This window comes from Procambarus clarkii, chromosome 65, assembly GCF_040958095.1.
Source record: "Procambarus clarkii isolate CNS0578487 chromosome 65, FALCON_Pclarkii_2.0, whole genome shotgun sequence".
NCBI classification, from domain to species: Eukaryota; Metazoa; Arthropoda; class Malacostraca; order Decapoda; family Cambaridae; genus Procambarus; species Procambarus clarkii.
The window spans coordinates 25,712,509-25,735,197 of NC_091214.1; the positions used below are offsets into that span (position 1 = coordinate 25,712,509).

The following is a 22,689-nucleotide window of genomic DNA, read 5'->3' on the forward strand; positions in this document are numbered from 1 at the left end:
CTGGGCGAGTTTATTCCTAGTGTTACCTAATCCATTGCTTTCGCTTCGCCACGCTATATCTTTCCCCAAGTGCCAGAGTCAATTCCAGTCGCCCCATTCCAAATCCCATTCGGGTTTCCCACCATTAAGGGTTAGAAATGGAAACTGTTGGTGAGTGTTGTGGTGTTCGGGTGAGCGCTCGTCTGGTCGCATTACGGGCGGGATGACACTGTCAGTCCTCACAGAATAAAAGTATAAACATTTTAATTGCTTGTCTTAATGGATTATGACCCACTAAATGAATGGCTGGCCTCGTTCATCATTTTTTATTTTAACAGTGATGAGTCCTTCATTCTCTTGTACAAACGGGAGAGTTGTGATGAATGTTGGACAACACACACGCACACGCGCACACACACACACACACACACACACGCGCGCACACACACACACACACACACACATACACACACACACACACACACACACACACACACACACACACACACACACACACACACACGCGCGCGCACACACACACACACACACACACACATACACACACACACACACACAGAGCCCGATAGGCTCAGGAATCTGTACACCTGTTGATTGACGGTTGAGAGGCGGGACCATAGAGCCAGAGCTCAACCCCCGCAAACACAACTAGGTGAGTACAACTAGGTGAGTACACACACACACACACACACACACACACACACACACACACACACACACACACACACACACACACACACACACACATACACACACACACACACACACACACACACACACACACACGTGCGCGCGTGTATACAAAGTCATATATAAAACTCGAGGTAAAAGATCGAGTTTTTTTATTTGGGATTTGGGATGGATTTTGTTATGATAGATTTCACCAAAATGTCTTTTATAATAAAAATAATAAAACTGTTACAAAGCTGTAAGGGAGTTTTCAGCGCTAGAACTGTACCCGCTTAGTACATGGTAATTTATACTACGGTTAAAACTGCAGTCCGTCCTCTCGACTTACCACAACGGACAGAAAACGGTGTAATAAAACTCCTGAACCTAACCAAACCTAAAAGAACGACCCACGCATAGAAAACGTGTTTGTTTGTGAGCTGTTGTGATTTATAGAACATCATATTTTGTCCGATGGGGATTTTGACGTCAAAATGCGATATTCGAGATTGAAGGTTGAAAATTGAATAACATTCGATGTCCTTCATGTATATTCGCACCTAAATTGGGATCGTCTCAAAGCTCTCCAAATGTACTCATCAGAAAGGAGACGAGAGATACCAAATAATATGCACATGGAAAATACTGGAGGGCCAAGTCCCAAATCTACACAGTAAAATATCAACGTACTGGAGTGAACGACATGGCAGAAAATGTAGAATACAACCAGTAAAGAGCAGAGGTGACATAGGCACAATCAGAGAACACTGTATAAACATCAGAGGTCCGCGGTTGTTCAACATCCTCCCAGCGAGCATAAGAAATATTGTGGGAACAACCGTGGAACAATTTCTCTTCAAAAGAAAATTAGATTTTTTCTAATAGAAGTGCAGGACCAACCGGGCTGTGGTGGGTATGTGGGCCTGCGGGCCGCTCCAAGCAACAGCCTGGTGGACCAAGCTCTCACAAGTCAAGCCTGGCCTTGGGCCGGGCTTGGGGAGTAGAAGAACTCCCAGAACCCCATCAACCAGGTATCAGTCAGGCTGTTGGTGCTAGCAGTCAAATCGGAAAAGGTGATGCACCCCGGCTGATTAAAGATGTTTTAACTTGTAAATTTTTCTCTTGACAGCTATTGATGTGTTGGTAATTGGCTCACATTTGATGGTGGGGTAGGGGAAAACCTATTACGAACCATATCATTAAAACTAATTTGCACGGATGATCACATAAAATATTCAACGAATATCTCTAGACTCCTGGGGACAATGACTGCAGGTAATAGGCAAGATAAATATCATAATTAATACATTGAAAATGTTGTAAAACGTTTGCGTATCTGAACGTTAAAACTATTTCTCCGGGCACGTTAGTGTGCGCGCTACAGTGAGAACATGGTTTCAATAAGTACTGTGCACTCACAACACACTGTATCCACCATACACCCTGGCAACACTATGTCTAATCCGTGTCCTCCCACGCCATCTATTACTGACGCTTGCATTTCTTCTTCTCACCTACAGGAAGTGCGGGAGCTTTTATCTGGGTACCTGGTCCACAGCGTGCAGCTACAGCAGTCGAATGGGTCAGCGCGGGTGCTGCTAGCCGAGCCGGAGGTCTTGGAGACGTGGGCCAGGTCAACCCATCACACACTTCGGGGTCACAAGGTCACCATCTCTCCTTCCAACACGGAGGGGCTACTGTGTTTGGCCAGGCTGCCCGTCGACTGCACGGAAGAGGAGTTCGGTGGACTCGTGAGCTCCCTCGGCGAAGTATCCTATTGCTTCCTCATGCGCTCAGAGAAGACAGGTGAGATGTCGTGTGGTTGGTGTGTGTGTGTGTGGTTTGTGTGTGTGTGTGTGTGTGTGTGGTGTGTGTGTGTGTGTGTGGTGTGTGTGTGTGTGTGTGTGTGGTGTGTGTGTGTGTGTGGTGTGTGTGTGTGTGTGTGTGTGTGTGTGTGTGTGTGTGTGTGTGTGTGTGTGTGTGTGTGTGTGTGATGGGTGGGATGTGAATTTATTTATCAGTGTTTACCTATCAGTGATTATGGGAAAGTGTTGTCTAGATTTTTATGTTTTACCTGCTTGTCTTAATGTACCTGTTGCGTAATAATTTAACTGTTCTCACTGTCTGAATTCTTTGTCGAGTCTGACCACAAAGTTGTGGATGAAGATGGCTTCTGCGACTTCTTCTTTCAGGGTGTTCCACTTATGGCAGGGTATACCTGGACCATACCTGGAGAGGGTTTCGAGAGTTCTTCTACTCCGAGGTCGGGAACTTCCTTATATTTCTTCGACACATTTGCGTTTCCAGTTTATGCTCTCGCGTTCTACTTTCTCTTACAGTAAAGAGGCTGTTCCTTTCCACATTTTTAATTCCCCTTCAGTATCTTCTATGTTGTGATAATGTCCCCTCATACTTCAGCCCTGTTAACCCTGACCTTAATAGTGTGGTGTGGTGTAGTGTGTGACGTTTTTGTTTTGAATATATTTTCACTCGGTCGTAAATATTGTCCCTGAAAACAAATCCTGACATGACACCATTAGCGTTGCTCTCTCAGTTCCATCAACTTCCCTCTACCCCTCACCCCCTTTTCACTGCCCGTCTCCCCATCTGTCCTAGCGTCACCCGCTCCCTCACCCATTAGGCCGTCCCCCTGCCTCCCTATACTATCAACACCATCACCACGTCATTAATTCTCCGGGTGCTGGGGTGTCCGGGACAAGTTTGAGGACTCCATTAAGATAAGGCCAAGGCGACTCACCTCCTCGTACTGATGGGCGAGCAGATACCACCTGTGCCAGGAAAGCAGGCAGCCAGACAGGGAGCTCAGCCAACCTCAGCGCTCCCTGTCTGCTCCCCGAGGCCAGGCTCAGCCTAAGCCTGGCCGGGCTTGGGGGAGTAGAAGAGCTCCCAGAACCCCATCAAGCAGGTAACCAGACATTCAGCCCAGTAAGAATCTAGGAAATCGTGAGAGCCCCGTCAACCACACAGTCTGTACAACCATTCAGCCAGCAAGACGATCAACAAATCAGAAATCCATGGAAGATTCTCGAAGGTCCCAAATATATACACTACAGTAACTTAATAAAGGGAAAGATGTGGTAGGAATTGCTGAAAAGACCCGGTGAAGAGTAGACATATCATAGGCCCAATCAGAGAACACTGTGTTGAATATCAGAGGCTCACGGCTCTTCAACCTTTCACCATATATTAAAAAAAAAAAAAACTGTCGCAACAAAAGGGAATGTTTTCAAAAGGCATTTAAAGAAATGTCTGCATGAAGTACCGAACCAGTCAGGTTGTAATGGACATGAGGGCCTGCGAGCTGCTTAAGCAACAGCCTGACCCATCAAGTTATCGCTAGACAAGCCTGGTCCAAGGATAGGCTTCGAGAATAGAAGAATTCTCGAAACCAACTACAGGTAACTACAAGAATAGATGTAAGATATTGATAAATATTGCTACATAAATCGGTTAATACGTTTTCTCCGTCCCTTATTCCTCCTCAAGCTCAAAATTATTGTTGACCAAACCACACACTAGAAAGTGAAGGGACGACGACGTTTCGGTCCGTCCTAGAGCATTCTCAAGTCGATTGTGAGAATGGTCCAGGACGGACCAAAACGTCGTCGTCCCTTCACTTTCTAGTGTGTGGTTTGGTCAACATATTTCAGCCACATTATTGTGACTCCTCGTCTGCTCAAAATGATTCTCTGGCACACATTTCTCTGGCGTGTAACTACTTGCCCTCGGGGGCAATGCCATCCTCCACTCTTTGTAACAAAGTTATATCTAGACCGGGTGTGTATGTCTTCTCCTCATAACTCAGCCATCTAGCGACATTAACTGAGGATATTGAGTCAACATCCTTCCCCCCCCCCACACCCTCTGGCTGGTGTGGGGTTGTCCATAATGTAATCATTCATGAGCTAACTGGCCATGTGTATTGTTCCTCTACAATGTCTTGTGAGTGTTGAGCCGCAGCTCCTTGGCCCCGCCTTCGTCGTCAATATTCTGGTATAGTGCCTCGTACTTTTATATCAATATTTGATATCATGTATGGAGGGAGGCTTTCACATTCAACTTACTCCTGCTCTCACTCACTCACACACACACACACACACACACACACACACACACACACACACACACACACACACACACACACACACACACACAGTTATAACGCTATGAATAATGTATGACTGAGGAAAAGGGTCATTGCTTTATACAACCGGCGGCTAGAAAGGCGGGATCCAAGAGCCAACGCTCGATCCTTCAGACACAAATAGGTGAGTACAAGGGGACACAGGTGGAAGCTGGGTACCTAAATGAGCCGCAGATATATTAGAAATAACTTTTTCAGTGTCAGAGTAGTTAATAAATGAAAAGCATTAGGAAGTGATGTGGAGGTTGACTCCATACACACTTTCAAACATAGATATGATAGAGCTCAGGAACCTGTACACCAGTAGATTGACAGTTGAGAGACGGGACCAAAGAGCTGCAGCTCAACCCCCGCATGTAAGACTAGGTGAGTACACACACACTTTTCCCTGTTACCAAGGAGTAAATAGGTACCTGGGAGTTAGACAGCTGTTACGGGCTGCTTCATGTGTGTGTGTGTGGGGGGGGGGGGGGGGGCAAAAAAAAAAAAAAAAAAAAAAAAAAGGTGATCGTTGATTGACAGTTGAGAGGTGAGCCTAAAGAGCAGAGCTCAACCCCCGCAAGCACAACTAGGTGAATACAACTGGGTGAATACACACAAACACACCTGTACATCAGTTGATTGACGGTTGAGAGGCGGGACCAAAGAACCAGAGCTTAACCCCCGCAAGCGCAACTAGGTGATTACACACACAAAGGCCTCGTGGCTGAGTCAACAGCGCTCGAGTGTCGTAGTCCTAAGGGGCCGGGTTCAACTCCCGGCCGAGGCAGAAATAAACGGGCAGAGTTTCTTTCGCCTGATGCGTTTGTTCACTCTAGCAGTAAATAGATAGCTGGGAGCTACGACTACTTCCTGGGGATATATGTGTGTGTGTGTGTGTGAGAGAGAGAGAGAGAGAGAGAGAGAGAGAGAGAGAGAGAGAGAGAGAGAGAGAGAGAGAGAGAGAGAGAGAGAGAGAGAGAGAGGAGTGAGTGAGTGAGTGAGTGAGTGAGTGAGTGAGAGAGAGAGAGAGAGAGAGAGAGAGAGAGAGAGAGAGAGAGAGAGAGAGAGAGAGAGAGAGAGAGAGAGAGAGAGAGAGAGAGAGAGAGAATGAATTATATGTAGCAGACATAGAGGAAAAAATAAATCGGTAAGAAAGGCGGGGTCCAAGAGCTAATACCTCGAGTACACACACAAAAGTTCTCTTTTTATTCATTAGTTAATTTTAACACTCATTTGCCACTGCTGGGAAATTCGTTGTTCTCTCTCGTGCTTAACATTCTGTCCTTTTCCGCTTAGTCAATATCACTGAGGTATCGTGAATATTGATCAGATTCTTTGTTTCTTTTTTATATTATTTTTGTAGCGACATGAGGTTGAGTTCCTTCAACCATATCCCAGCTTTCTCTGGCCTGGGACCGACTTTGTGGCAAACCTTTATAGATGTATATTATACAAATTGTGTAACGGACATTATTAGGAACTGATTCCTAGTTCCTAATCTTTAAAAAAAGATTAGGAAAAGTTCCTAAAAAGTTCTTAATCTTTTTAAGTCTAGCACTTCTCAAAAGTGCAGGCAAGAGAGATACATAATAATTTACAAACGGAAAATATTAGAGGGACTGGTTCCGAATCTGCACACGGAAATAACATCACATGAAACTAGTGCATGGCAGGATGTGCAAAATAATCTAATTGAAATGTCGAGGTGCAATAGGTATGCTGAGAGAAAACTATCAACACCAAGAGCCTAAGACCTTTCAACACTCTCCCTCTACGAATAAGATGCATAACTGGCCGACCTCAAACGGTGTTTAAGAGAGAACTCATAAACACTTCCAAACCTGATCACATGCTGTGAGTTATACGTCAGGCTGCGAGCAGCCGTGTCCCAGTTTGTGCATCAAAATAACATAAAAGAGCGAAAGATAGGAAGTGCAGAATAAAACCAGTGAGGAACATCAGAGGTCCATGGCTGTTCAACACCCTCTCAGCAAACATTAGAAATATTGCCACAAAAGTTGATGTCTTTAAGAACCATTTAGATAAGTTCTCGCAAGAAGTTCCGGACCAACCAGGTTGTAGTGGATGTGGGCTTGCGGGCCACTTCAAGCAACAGCCTGTTGGACCAAATTATTACAAGTCAAGCCTGGTCCCAGTTCGGACTTGGGGAAAGAAGAACTCTTGGGACTATCTCCAGGTAACAGCCTGGTTGAGCAGACGACCAGCCAGGAGGTCTAGTCAGAGACTAGTCAGAGACCAGGCACAGACGAGGCCCACGGGAATGTTGATTCTCGGAAGCACCACATGGTAGGTAGGTAATATCATAAGATGTTCGATGATTCAATTAACTACTTGTTTAGTTAAATGAACTTTAGGGTTCAGTTCCTGAACCCATTATGTGCCTTAGTAACGCCTTCTACCACCGTCCATGGGATGGGTATGGGGTGCATAATAAATGACTAAACTGACTAAACTCTCGAATTTCTTGTTATTTGTTCAAGACAAGGGTTCCAGACTACTGATTACTGGCCTTCTGTGTGTCCCACCCTTCTCTCTCTCGTCTGATTTCCTATAATCGGTCATGGAAATCGACTTAAATTGTTCACTCAAGAATTAACAAAAAAAAACTGTGCTGTGTGGAGGTTTACATAGTCTCTTCTCTCTAGAAATGCTACTAGACTCTTCACGATCTTTCCCATCACCTCACATGGTATGCAAGTAAGGAACACTGGCCTAGTTGAGTGGCTCCTGTATGTCTCATGTATATTGGTTCTGTAGTGGCTGCCTTCCAACTTTACAATAACATTATACACTATCGAAAGCAGCAGGCACCGTGCTTCTGCACCATCTTTTTGTAGTCGTGGTGAGATTATGCTTGCTTCAACAGCCTTTGTCGTGCAGTGTTGTAGCAGATGTCTCTGTACCTCATCTTTTGTGATCTCAGATTAAATTTTTTGTACTTGTGCTTGCACAAGTACAAAAGTACAAAAGTAAAAGTATAAAAGTACACAAGTGCAAGTACTTCTTGCACTTGTACTTGCACAATCTCAAGATAACCTCAAGATTGTGTTGATTTGACAAACTAAATTAACCTATCCTAACCTCCCTAGGCCTAATACACGATATCCGAGGCCTAATATAGTTCATATGTGTGCTATATTAGGCCTAGGAATATTTGTTTGTTTTTTTGTTTGAATATTTGTGCTTCATTTATATGAAAAGAATTCTTTACTAGTCAGTATATTTATGTCTAAAAACTAAGAACGTACGAATTCTGATTATTAACGATCGTTAACTAGGAACTAAATAGGAACTGTATAACCAGGAGGATAAATTGTCTAACATACACTCTCACACACACACACACACACACACTCCCAGGAAGCAGCCCCCACAGCAGCTGTCTAACTCCAAAATACATCAGGGTGAAATAAATAAAGGGGCATCAGGTGAATGAAACTGTCCATTTGTTTCTGCCTCGTCCGGGAATTGAGCTCGGGTCCTTAGGACGATGGTGAGAACATTAGTTTTACTTTATTCTGCTATTAAAGAACTTTTTTTACTTCGTTTAAGATGAACAAGAGAGAGAGAACGATGTAGCACTCTCAAGCGGGTGTTGACTATTATCGTTAGAATTAAAGAAGCATCACGCGTTATCGATCTTTTATGGTTCAGAAAAAACACTTAGAAAAATGAAAAGTAATAATGGAGACTTTCCTGTCTTTGTATGAAACAATGACCTAATATGAGACTATTATTAGGCTCATATTAGGTCATCGCTGTTGCTGTCACTTCACCTGTCTCTGTGTTCCCCTTGTCTCTTATAGCTGTTTCTCCACTTCCTTGCTATCTTTTTTTTACGCTGTTCTTTCTTGTTCTTCCCCCCTTTTTCCCCTTCTTCCCTTTTCACCCCTTTCTCACCTATCGTTTCCCTCTATAGTTTTCATCCTTTTCTTCCCCCCCCCCTACCCCTTTTATGTGTGTGTCTCCTCCCCTCTCCTCTCTGTCTTGTGTCTCGTTGGTAAAACTGTTATGCAGTATAACTTCGTATTTCCTGAGCTCTACTGGCCATTTTGAATATGCAAATATATGCCACGGGGTTTAGTGAGTTATGAAAGTCCCGGGCAACATTGTAAGAGAGCCAGACGCTCCCTCCCTCTGGCCTTCTGGCTCACCCGTGACGACAGTTCAGTCTATACCCTTCATTGTTTCTCTTGTGATGTTGAAAAAGCACTAGCGTTCGTCTTTGTTTCTTGAGAGAACTATTTTGGTAATTGGGTATCCCAGTAGGGATCCATTTGTTTTCGCTCGTTTCCAGACGATAAGTTGAGAAAGCTGGAGCGGATAATTTTTTTCAGACTTGAAAAACGATTGGGGCGATATTGGGCCCTCCGTCCCCCCCGCCCCCCACTCCTTTCGGTGCCCCGGGGGGAACTAATCCTATCTGACGTTGGGGATTGCTCGTCGCTTTGTGCTAAAGTTGTTGGGCTGGAAAGTCTTTCTTTAGATGGATTTTTCTGTAATATATTTCGTTACATTTTAGGTGATACCTTGAGCACATGGAATAGGAAAGAATGATTTTATTTTTAATTGCAATTCTTGACCTCTTTATTAATATTATTATAATATTACTGTTATTACACTTAATGATTGAAGTAATAATAGTAGCAGCCTAATGTGGTAGTAATAGCAGCAGGCGATGAGTCACAATAACGTGGCTGAAGTATGTTGACCAGACCACACACTAGAAGGTGAAGGGACGACAATCGACTTGAGAATGGTCCAGGACAAACCGATACCTCGTCGTCCCTTCACCTTCTAGTGTGTGGTCTGGTCAACAATAGCAGCAGCAATAACATTACAAATATTATTCCTGTAATCACCTTTATGATCACTAACATTGCATTAAAATCATGTGTACCGGTGTGCAGGAGAGAGCAAAGGCTATGGCTTCATCGAATACGTAACAAAGGAAGTGGCACTTCAGGCGAAATCGGTGCTAGATGGGCGGGAGCTCCGGGACACCGTGCTGGTCTGCGACTGGCTGGACCCCAGTCACGTCACCTTCGCCTCCCTCCACTCCGCCTGCCTCTACGTCGACCACCTTCCCAAGGACTACAGGGACATGGGCGAATTCAGGAGAGTCTTCAGTAAGGTCACCAATCCACCATATTGCCAGGTTAGTAGGCGTTCAAAGCCGCAAGGAAGATATGTTCATTGAGGAGGAAAGTGTCTTCAGTTATGGTGGTATGCCTTCCACGGACTTTTAAGACGGGAACGGTCTCTAGTGTTATGAGAGAGTTGTAATTATTGACTAGCAAGTATTCATCTAATGTTTTCTAGCAGTAGTTAACGTATTGCGGATTTCCTCCCTCTTTATCGTCTTTGAAGTCTAATTTTACTACTGTACTTGATGAGGTTAAATTTGCTTGAACTCACTTTTGGAAGAGTGGAATTCAACTGATGTGTTTGCCGTCCGCCCCCACAGATCGCAATGCGTAACGGGGCGCTGCAGGACTGGGGGCTGGTTGAGTTCATCGACGCCGAAGACGCCGAAGAAACCCAGGCCACACTCAACAACTACAAGCTTCGTGGCCACAGCATCCGCGTCCAGTACTGTATTCCAGGGGTCAGGGCCATCAACATCTACATGAAGATCCTCAACGACCCGGTTAGTAACTGTTCGGTAGAGCAACGGTCTCGCTTCCTCAACGACCCTGTCAGTAACTGTTCGGTAGAGCAACGGTCTCGCTTCCTCAACGACCCGGTTAGTAACTGTTCGGTAGAGCAACGGTCTCGCATCCTCAACGACCCGGTTAGTAACTGTTCGGTAGAGCAACGGTCTCGCTTCATGCAGGTCGGCATTCAATTCCCGACCGTCCAAATGGTTGGCCACCATTCCTTTCCCCCGACCCATCCCAAATCCTGTTCCCTTCCAAATGTTATATAACTGTAATGGCTTGGCGTTTTCCCCTGATAGTTCAATTCAATTCTTATATTAATATGATGGTAATAAATTATACTCTTAACTAGTTGCTCAAGCTTAAAGTTCGGTGTTATTAATTATATATGTGTTTATACATATACATACATATATATATATATATATATATATATATATATATATATATATATATATATATATATATATATTATATATATATATGTCGTACCTAGTAGCCAGAACGCACTTCTCGGCCTACTATGCAGGGGCCGATTTGTTTAATAAGCCAAGTTTTCCTGAATTAATATATTTTCTCTAATTTTTTCTTATGAAATGATAAAGCTACCTATTTCATTATGTATGAGGTCAATTTTTTTTTATTGGAGTTAAAATTAACGTAGATATATGACCGAACCTAACCAACCCTACCTAACCTAACCTAACCTATCTTTATAGGTTAGGTAGCCGAAAAAGTTAGGTTAGGAAGTCGAAAAACAATTAATTCATGAAAACTAAGCTTATTAGGCAAATTGGGCCTTGCATAGTAGGCTGAGAAGTGCGTTCTGGCTACTAGGTACGACATATTATATATATATATATATATATATATATATATATATATATATATATATATATATATATATATATATATATATATACATATATATACATACATACATACATATATACAGGAGTTCTTACATTCTTGAACAGCCACTAACACGCATAGCATTTCGGGCAAGTTCTTAATACAATTTTTTTCCCGGAATACGACCCGCCAAATCGTTCAACAACCAGGTACCCATTCACTGCTGGGTGAACAGAGGCTACAGTTAAGGATTGACGCCCAGTAAATCCTCCCCGGCCAGGATACGAACCCCGGCCAAAGGGCTCTCGAAACGCAAGGAGAAGGTGTTACCACTTCGCGACTGGGACTGCTCATGAAGACATTTTGTATTACGATGTGCGCTCATTTTGGTACTAGTCTTTAATCCAATTTTGTACTCAAGAAAAAAAGATGGGATTTTTTTTTTTTTTTTGTTATCTGTGACAGTGAGGCTTTGAGCTCCATCCCACACTGCTAGCCCCTGATAGCATATTTCATAGTTTGTGTGCGGTCACTACACGTATCTGTTTCTCTCTCTCCACACTCTTTTCTTTTTCTTTTAGCAATTTAGATTCTTTGGAATATCCTTCTTAGTACTTAATATTGTTTTCTTAGATTTTTTAATGAACCGTTCAGTAGTCAGAGGATAATGTGAATGTCGGCGTAGAGTAGTGAGACCTTCCTTCCAGACCTTCCCTCCAGACCTTCAGACCTTCCCTCCACGCCTCCCCCTCCAGGGTCCCCCTCCAGGCTCTCCCTCCAGGGTCTCCCTCCAGGGCCTCCCTCCAGGGTCTCCCTCCAGGGCCTCCCTCCAGGGTCTCCCTCCGAGCCCTACCTACCTACCGGTCCTCCCTCCGATCCTTCTCTTTTGTTGACCATTACCATATATATGAACTCCTTTATCCTAGTCACTGCTTTGGAAGGAAAACGATGGAGACATCTATCTGATGGTTTGGCCTGGAGACGAGGTGGTGTGACGGAGACCTGGTGGTGGTGTGATGGAGACCTGGTGGTGGTGTGGCGGAGACCGGGTGGGGGTGTGGCGATTTGATGGTGACTGTGATTCATCACCAGGCTGTGATTCATCGCCAGGCTGTGATTCATACGTCAGTAACATAAATATAAGACCTAACCTAACCTTTCTTAGCAATCCTAGGCCTAACAGACGCTATCTTAGGCCTAATATAGTACATTTATGTGCTATATTAGGCTTCGGAATATTTAAGTTTTGCTTTTAGCTTTATTTTTTCAAACTTGATATAGTACAGAAAGTGATGTACTGGCGGTCCATCACTACACATTGGAAGTACTTTCATTTCAGGAGGATGGGTTGCAAATCTCTCATACACGTATCAGTCCTCTAGTGTTGAGAGATCAGACCTATAACGTCGAATGTTGACTATAGTTGCTGGGTCAGTTTAAATTCATTCATATCTCTTTCATCAGCCATCTGGATAAAAAGAATAGCACTGAATTGGGACCATTTTCTCACCACATAACCTGTAACATGGTCAGGTCGTCGCCTCTGTAACAAAGGTCAGGTCGTCGCCTCTGTAACAAAGGTCAGGTCGTCGCCTCTGTAACAAAGGTCAGGTCGTCGCCTCTGTAACAAGGTCAGGTCGTCGGCCTCACTGTAAACACCCCACTTACGATTTTTCAAAAGCCTTCACACATACACACGGCAAAAATTGCGCTCATTACTCTGCTTGTCAGCAGCTTGAGAGTAATGATTGCACGAGAATCGTAATTTCCAGCGGGATAAAAAAAAATATTTTAACTTGTGGAATGACTTTAATTCTAACTTCAGCAACGCTGTTACCTACAAAGCTGTTGATGTGACGTCGATGCTGTCACTTTGTTGCCCTGAAACCAACCCACACACCTTTCCTATGGGTTACTTTACACCTCAAGGAAGCACCTTGAGGTGCTTCCAGGGCTCAGCGTCCCCGCGGCCCGGTCGTCGACCAGGCCTCCTGGTTGCTGGACCAGACTATTGGACTCGGCTGCTCGCAGCCTGACGTATGAGTCACAGCCTGGTTGATCAGGTATCCTTTGGAGGTGCTTATCCAGTTTTCTCTTGTAGGTAACCTGACACACACTTAAATGTGGTCATAGTGTAATAACACATTAAAATCAGGTGAATATAGAGGCAATTCTTACAATCTTTTGGGTGAGGTTTTCTCGTTTTACGTTCACCTTCTGCCCTTTCACCTCTATGTGGCCTCTAGTAGGGGTTGTTGTTGCATCTCTCAATCTACGGGGCAGAAGATTGTTTATGAGTTCCACAGCCCAATCTTGGGTCTGTGATCACAACAGACCAATCTTGGGTCTGTGATCACAACAGACCAAGGATCACAACCAAACTGACCAAGTGAGATAAGAAGACATATTTCCATCATTAGGTGGATTATATGCGAATTATTATTATTATTATAAGCTAATGGGAACATGGTTCTAAAGAGGTAATTTCCTAGTGATAATCCTCCTCTAAAGGGTAACCTGGTTGCTTTTGCTAGCCCTATTCTCTCTGGGCTAATCCTTTTACCTGCTTGATGGGGTTCTGGGAGTTCTTCTACTCCAAGCCCGGCCCGAGGCCAGCCTTGACTTGTGAGAGTTTGGTCCACCAGGCTGTTGCTCGGAGCGACCCGCAGGCCCACATACCCACCACAGCCCGGTTGGTCCGGCACGTTTTTTTAGAAAACAGTCCAGTTTTCTCTTGAAGATGTCCACGGTTGTTCCGGCAATATTTCTTATAGTCGCTGGGAGGACGTTGAACAACCGCGGACCTCTGATGTTTATACAGTGTTCTTTGATTGTGCCTATGGTACCTCTGTAGATTTGGGACCTGGTCCTCCAGTATTTTCCATGTGTATATTATTTGGTATCTCGTCTCCTTTCTAGTGAGTACATTTGGAGAGCTTTGAGACGATCCCAATAATTTAGGTACTTTATTGCGTCTATATATGCCGTATATGTTCTTCGTATTCCTTCTATTTCAGCAATCTGAATCATGTTGAGCAACAAGATCATGTTGCTCTTGGCGCCAACATGATCCTGGTGTCTCTACAATGTCCTCAAATGCTTTACACTTGATGCCTCTAGAAACTTCCGTAGTGATCTTATTCCCACCACAAAAATTATCTGGGTGTGCGGCTGCTCCTCTTTTATCTCAATAACTGTGAGGTCGGCTGCGGGTAAGCAAATATGGCCGGATATTTGCATGTTAATGCCACACTGCATTCTCTTGCACCCGGTGCTTGGCCGAGCTCTTGGTGAGACGGTGGTCACTGATTCCTGGGCCCCGCCTCTCTCCCTCGTGTTGACTTCTCCACGTTTTGGAGCGGTTGCTTCTAGATGTCACTGATATATCTGTGACATGAAGGCTCTCGAACACTTTGAGCTTGTGAGAGGCTTTTGTCATTTGCAAGTTTTGCTGTCTAATGGGATATATATACACGACTATTTTGCCAGCAGCTATCCTGACAAAAACATATTCTGAAGTTACAATGCAAGTTGTATGTTTTGCACAGAAATAGTTACCTAATGACTGGCGATGACCTAAATGATATTCACCAGTTTCCTTATACTCGTACATTACTCTTTGCTGGTTCCTTTAGTTACAAGGCTAGTGGGTTACATACGCTGGGAGCACAAATGTCTTGAGCGGAGTACAAGGGTTGGTACTAGAGCTATCCAGGTTTTAGTAATGTGGATGACTTGAGAGGGAATGAAATTATGATGATGCAATGAACAAATCCACAAGGGCCTTGATGAGGGGTTCGAACCTATGCGCTGGATGTTCCCAGATGTGTTCTAGTCAACTGTAAAACTAACAAAAATAATGAGAACAAAGAGGCGACTGAGATACCATGCAAAGCGGACATGGCACACTCCGTATGTGGTCTAAAAAAAATTAGTACAGATCTTTAAAACGGACAAATGCAAAGTTATGAGGGTAGGAATAGGAGAAAACTCATACAACAATACAAAATGAAGGCGAGATAGATGTATGTTTGCATCAGAAAATGAGAAATCTGCGAGTAGATCTCTCCAGAGGCACATGTTAACAGACTAACGCCAACTGGACTCTATATACACACTTTGCGAGACCCACTTTTCATAATGTAGCCCCAGCATGGAATCCGCATTTGAAAAAGCATAAAACCAAACTAGAAAAGGTCGAAATCCAGCAGACACACGAATGAAAGTTAGGCAGTTGCTACATGCTGCATCCTGGGAATGTGTTTTTTACAAAAACATGTGTACAGTGGTACCTCGGTTTACGAATGCTCCTCTTTACGAACTTTTCGGGTTATGTGCCGGATTTCTTCGGAAAATTTGAATTGGGTTACGAACTTTACCTCGGGACACGAGTCTGTTGATATGCGTATGGCGTGGTGGCACGGCGATCGCACCTCAGTTTCCCAGTGCCTCCCGCCTTGTGACTATCCCGTCTGAATTCTTTACAAGGATTTACAGTTTTTCGGATTTTTGGCTATTTGAACATAAAAGTTGTTATTATATATCTCGCCATGGGTCCCAAGAAAGCCAGTGATAAGTTTCAAGGCAAGAAAACACATGTGAGAATGACCATAGAGGTAAAACAAGAGATCATTTGTAAACATGAAAATGGTACACGTGTTGTTGAACTAGCTAGGCAGTATAACAGATCTTCAGGGGAGGAGGAGGAGGAGGCAGTAGAGGATGTCCCTTCCTCAAAAATTTAGAAAATGTGTGCAGTATGGGAAGAACTGCAAAGTTTTGCTGAAAAGAATCACAGAGATAAAGCTTTAGCAGGCCGTTGCATTGATTTTATTACTGACAATGTGATGTCTCACTACAGACAAATGTTACAAAGAAGGGAAAAACAATCAAGAAAAACAATGAGAAAATCAAGCAGTGAGCCAGTAGCAGGTCCTAGTGGTATGCAGGCAAAATGTGCCAGAGAGTGCACCCCAGAGAAGTCCTCACTGCCTGATGTTATAATGGAAGGGCTCATTCCCCTTCCAAACAGTAACTCTCCCTCCTTACCATTTCCATACGCCAACAGGATTCATCAGTAAAGGTAAGTAATAACTTTTGCATACTTTTTTAGTGAAGATTTGGGTAAATTGGGTATAAAATTTACTTTGAAGTTAATTTTTGGGGGGAGTCAGGAACGGATTAATTCATTTCCCATTATTTCTTGTGGGGAAATTCGCTTCGGTTTACGAATTTTTGGGTTATGAACTGTCTTCAGGAACGGATTAAATTCGAAAACTGAGGTACGGGCGCCTGACAGCTGAGTGGACAGCGCTTCGGATTCGTAGTCCTGAGGTTCCGGTTCGATCCCCAGTGGAGGTGGACACAAATGGGCAAAAAGTTTCTTTCACCATGAAGCCCCTGTTACCTAGCAGTAAATAGGTACCTAGGAGTTAGACAGCTGCTACGGGCTGCTTCCTGGGGGTGTGTAACAAAAAGGAGGCCTGGTCGAGGACCGGGCCGCGGGACGCTAAGCCCCTAACGGGGTCTAAAAGCTAGCAGCTCTATTCTGCAAGCACAAATGATAAACATACATGCGTGTCTGTGTGCGCCACACAAGTGTAATGTGTATTTACAATTTGTGTCTACAGACACAAATTGTAAATACACATACACATGTTTGTGTGGCACATACAAATAATCACTCCATTTCCTTGCATATGGTAATTGTTTTTGAAATGCTATAATTAATCCATCCATTAATCCATAAATCCTGTATAGTATTGATATTAATTTATATACAGTCCCCAAAATGTTTCTCAAGGATTTTTCTTCGGCATATTGCAATGAAACCCTTGAGGAATATAAAGTTACACTATTATGTAAATAATTCGAAAGTATTCCTGTAATTCTCTATTAACTTTAAGCAGTTCCTCAGTGAATTCCAAGTAAGTTGACATCTCTCTCCTAAACAAATTAAGTTAATGCAGAGTATACTAATTGTTAAATTTACCTAAATAATTTCCAGGCAAATCCTAAACATTGCAGTTTATCTCAAATGTCTCTGAATTATTACCAAAACTAATGCTAAATAATTACAAGCACTTTACTCCGTTATTAATCTCAGGTTATTTGAGACAAAACACTAATTAAATTAGCATAAATCTTTCAACAAGACATTTAATAAAACAGTATAAGTAATCCCATGGAATCCAACAAAAGGAGGTCCACAAAACATAGAACTCTGCAACTGCATAACAAATATCTCTTCTCTCATAAACAAATCTGCCAATAGATTTTGCAGCCCCACTCTACAGTACATCACCGAAAATCTTATCTACACAAATCCTACCCTTCTCTGCCACTGCAAACTTAAAATGCAAAAAACATCAGTATCGTATACTTTACAGGGTCTCAAAAAGAAGTCTGCCCTCCTTCCCGAGCCGCCAGCCAACAAGGTGTTCTCACAACTCCAGAACCTAACCAAGCACAACCCAGCATGTGAGTACAATACCACCATTTTTTCGTTGGAGTACCTGCACTCGATGGTGGTGATTGTATCCAAAGGGGGTAGTGTGGTAATGTGTTTACTAACATTTAAAATGTGATAGAATCTATAGTAAAGCTTAATGGTATTGAAACCCAGAATACATTTCTTTGACCAACTCGGCAGTCTATCTAGATGATCTTGGAGTGGGTCTAAAGTGTTTCTCTTTCTTGACTTTTTTATTAATACAGTATTGCATAATTCACAAACACTGACATGTTGAAGTCTACACCTGTGGTTGGGTCAATAACATTCAATGAAGTCCTAGGACTGATCCTTAAGAAAGATAATTTGTTACGTTTCCAATCTGAGAGAGAGTGAGAATATGTGACGGTACTTATTGTCAGTATACATAATTAAACAGTTTATTTAATTCAATATTTATTAAAACCATGAATGTCTGATATACATTAGTGCAGGAGTGAACATAATTATGTCCCTTGTCACAACAGTCGCGACCAGCCTGCAGAACATCATCTTGACACAGATCCAGAGTCTGGGCGGTGGGAGAGGTGAAGGGCCAACCCCTCCACCTCCAGGACCTCCCAGGTGCCAGAGACCACCGCCTCCAGTCCGCCCTCAGACTCATGTACCCACGCACCCACCACCTCCACCTGCATCTCCCACATCAAACAATGGCCTCAATAGCAATGCCCAGGCCGCTCTTGTTATTCTCCTGGCGGCACAGATGCAGATGCAGCAGCAGCAACAGCAACAGCAGCAGATACAACAACAACAGGCACAGTGTGTTTCAAATAATAATCTACTTGCCAGCCCACAAGTGCTGAACCTGCTACAACAACTGGTGCAGCAGGGAGATCCACAAACACCACCCCATGGTACAGACCCCAGGAATGGCTACTCAAAGAACAACAATAATGCCAACAGCAATTCCACCACCCCTACCAAGAACAACTATAGGAATGGCTATAGTAAGAACGGTGTTAGTAAACCTACAAAGGTAAGTTGCAAAACTGACTTTACACACTGTTTTGTACCTGCATTATTCCAAATATGTTCAATATAATGTTACCTAAAAAGAATTACTATCTTCAGTTAAATCTGAGGACAGTGTGTGATTAGCCAACCCGTCCTCTTTAAAAATAACGTCACTTTTCGCTCGTATGCGCGCTATGGCCAAATTTGGACGTAATTTTAAATGAAATCGACTCACAAAAGTGACGTACTGTTCCGTTTTCTGTTTGAGTCGTCTGGCTTACTCGGTAAGGTTAGAAAAGGTAACTTTCCATTAACGTTTTTCATAACGTTTTGAAACTTTGAGAATTTCCAGCCCACCTAACCTATCAGAGGACCCTTAACTTACTGTTGTTGAAAAAAAAAATCCCAAATTTATTTTCATTGTTTTTTCATTTTCAAATTACGTCCACTTTCGGCCATACGGGCAAACGGCCAAAAGCGACTTTATTTTTAAGAAGACAGGTTGGATTAGCAACTACATATAAGTAAAGTACTGTATTATAATCTTTTAACACATTTTGATATTGCTCGTATCGTTCACTAATAAAACATTGATTACAGACACCGTTACTTCCGACACCGGCATCGGGAAACTATAGTGGAGGTTCATGGGATGAAGGAGGTGCGAGCTCAGGTGGTGGGGAGTGTGAGGGGGGATTGGCCCCCCTACTTTCTGGTCTTTTGACTAGTCTGCCTGGTCTTAACAACATCAAATCCAACAAGGACGATTTGCAGGGAACCATCTCCACACTGTTGTCAAATGCCCACAGTCTGCAACAGCTTCTGGGGACCCTCACTCCAATGGAACAGCAGCAGCAACAGCAGCAGCAACAACAGCAGCAAGCACCCCCTCCCCCTCCCATTTCTGTTGGACAACTACCTATGGTTACTGCAGCTTCCATGCTTCCTCACACCCACATTACCACCACCGCTCCACCACCTATGTATCCCACAAATCCCCTGATGTCCATGTTGCTGACAGCTGCTGGCCAGGGCCCCAAAGCTGCTCTCCTGGGTGAAGGACCCCTCCGCCATGACCATGCCCCTACATTCCTTCCTCCACATCTGGCACCCCCATCTATTGAACAGCCTCCTCACCTTGGACCCCCCTCCTTGGAGCAGCCTCCACCTCCCCCACCAATATCTTCTGCCCCAGCTTTCCTGTTTGCCTCACCTGTTTCGTCCCGTGTGACCACCACCTGGTCTCCCCCACCCATGGCTCCTCCACCCACCCTCATCCAACCACCTATCCTTCACCCAGCTGCCCTTTCCCACCATCCCCGTCTCATCAATCCCTTATATTTAACTCCAGCCAAAAGCATGGGGCCACCCCAGCACAACTTCGGTCCCCCTGGTTACAGCACACCCATCGGTCAGAAGCGCAAGTCCAACCACATTCTGCCATCTCCAGAGCCCAGCCCAGAGAATGGCTATGTGGGGCAGCACTCCCAGGGCATCGGTGGCCACTATGCAGACTCTTACCTCACCAAGAAAATGAAGAAGCACTGAGAACATTGTCCACACCTCGCACACTGTGCAAACATACACACACACATATTCACACTAACACTGACTCAACGACATGGTATTACATAGCTCTTAGAGGGTATCTTCCAGTTGAAATATACAGACGTGTTGCATTATTCTGTGCTTTAGATTGAAGAGTGTAAGGCGTCCTTGGTGGGTGCAACAGACGAAAAGCTGTCGCTCTGACATCCACAGAATACGCCCACAGTTTTGATACATGTTGGGACCAGCTTAATGAAGACAAGGGTTAGGGACAACAGTGACGGGCTTTTTAGAGGCATTCTAGTTAGTTGTTTTTTGAAAACTCGCAAAGTATATTGGGAACTTATAAATACTGTTTAGTTTCATGATTATATTTAAGAGCATTATAAACAGGTGTATAGCAGGATAAGCAGCTGAGATTATCGGCATTATAGTTGGATACCAGTTGTACAGTTCACTGTATAACAAATTATAAATTTGAGTGTTAAGTATATATACAACTCTATAAAAGTCAACACAGAGAGTTAAGTATATAAATCTACATATACGATTATGTTTAAAAACTATATATATATATATATATATATATATATATATATATATATATATATATATATATATATATATATATATATATATATATATATATATTATATATATACACACATACACAGTTCAGTATATAATCAAGGTATGATGTGCAGTTCAAGATAAATTCAAAGAATTTAAAAAGTTCTGCATATCCTCTACAGTACAGTACAGTACAGTACTGTATATCAAAACCTTCATTCAGCTCCGGTGTAGACAGTTCAACTTACACAAAACAAAGTGCCTTTCAGAGCAAGGTTAGTCAATAATTTAGCTGCTTTTTAATTTATTCAGACAATTTGTGAATATCGAATTTCTGATGAGAGGTTTTCTATGAAATCTTATTTTCATACTAGTGTACTAAAGGTGACTGAACGGGAGCACTTGTATACACTGAAGTCTGTTGGTTGCCGGCCAGGAGCTTGTTTGACAAACATTAAAGTGTTTTGTAAGCTTTATAGCTATCGACTGTTAATTTTTAATTGTGGGAAGCTCTTATATTATCCCTCAGTTCGGCGTTTGTTCAGAAGTATACAAGGTACCGTTACCATATTATGCATACACCCACTATTTACAATGTACTGCTATGCCATACAGTTGAGGGCATTAGGTCACAGGTGTGTGTGTGTGTGTGTGTGTTTGTGTGTGTGTGTGTGTGTGTGAGATTACTCATAAGCATTGAGGCATTACTTATATGGTTTCAGTCACTTGAGTGGAAGTAACTTATATAAAATGCACTTATGTCAATCAGTTGGTGCATGGCAAGATGAGTGTACCAATCATACTCAATGGGGAATGACCACCTATTCAAGTTACAACTTTCTCAAGTGGCGTAACTATGGCTTTTGAGGTTATTCTGTGTTAATTTCTTGTTGATTATTTTCCTGTTTAGTTCTTTTATCTAACTAGGTCTCTTGTATCTTGGTTTAATTGGAAGAAGATTTCTTAGAATTTTATATTTAAGGTTGAATTAAAGGACAAAAACTTACTGTATAATGTATTACACATTATATTTTACACAATGTTTCGAACCTACAAGGTTCATTCTTCACATGAGAATGAATCTTGTAGATCTGAAACGTTGAGAAAACGATGATATAGTAAGTATAATACATTATAGAGAAAGTTTTTGCTATTTTAGTCAACCTTGAACAAATATAACATTCTGAGAAATCTTCTTCCAATTAAACCAAGATACAAGAATACTAGAGGAATGGAATCATAAACAAGAAAATAATCAACACGGAATATGCAGTCATATTCGATGAAACATGTTAAAGTGAAAACCTGCTCCCAACATATATATATATACATTTATATATATATATATATATATATATATATATATATATATATATATATATATATATATATATATATATATATATATATATATAAAATAGCCAGAAGTGCATTACTTAGCCTAGTATGCAAAGCTCGATTTGCCTAACAAGCAAGAGTGATTTTCGTTATTTTCAAACATTTATTTCCAAATTAGTTTTTTTCCTAACAATATTATTATAGTTGGTACATGAATCACTAACTTAATTTAGGTTACATCTGGTAAAATATCAATATTATTAGATTTGACTAAAAAAAAAATATATATATATATTGTAATGGAAAGCTTTGTCATTCAAAATGAAAACAATAAATGAAAAGCTTAATTTTTCAAGAAAATTGGACTTATTGGGCAACTTGGCATATTGGTTATTATATTATATTTTATATATATATATATA

General features: G+C 42.4%; 1 protein-coding gene and 1 long non-coding RNA gene across 5 annotated transcripts in view; one reads left to right on the top strand and one right to left on the bottom strand.

Moving 5' to 3' along the window:
• Window positions 1-22,689, bottom strand: part of LOC123771005 (uncharacterized) — a 424,821-nt gene that overhangs the window by 165,323 nt on the left and 236,809 nt on the right. The gene's annotated exons all lie outside the window — the stretch shown is intronic.
• On the top strand, window positions 2,106-20,935 carry LOC138354972 (ribonucleoprotein PTB-binding 1-like). Its single transcript, XM_069309656.1, has 6 exons — window positions 2,106-2,472; window positions 9,745-9,992; window positions 10,302-10,484; window positions 17,736-17,826; window positions 18,325-18,833; window positions 19,412-20,935. Exons 1-6 carry the CDS (start codon window positions 2,121-2,123, stop codon window positions 20,357-20,359), a joined length of 2,331 nt encoding a protein of 776 aa, XP_069165757.1. The 5' UTR covers window positions 2,106-2,120; the 3' UTR covers window positions 20,360-20,935.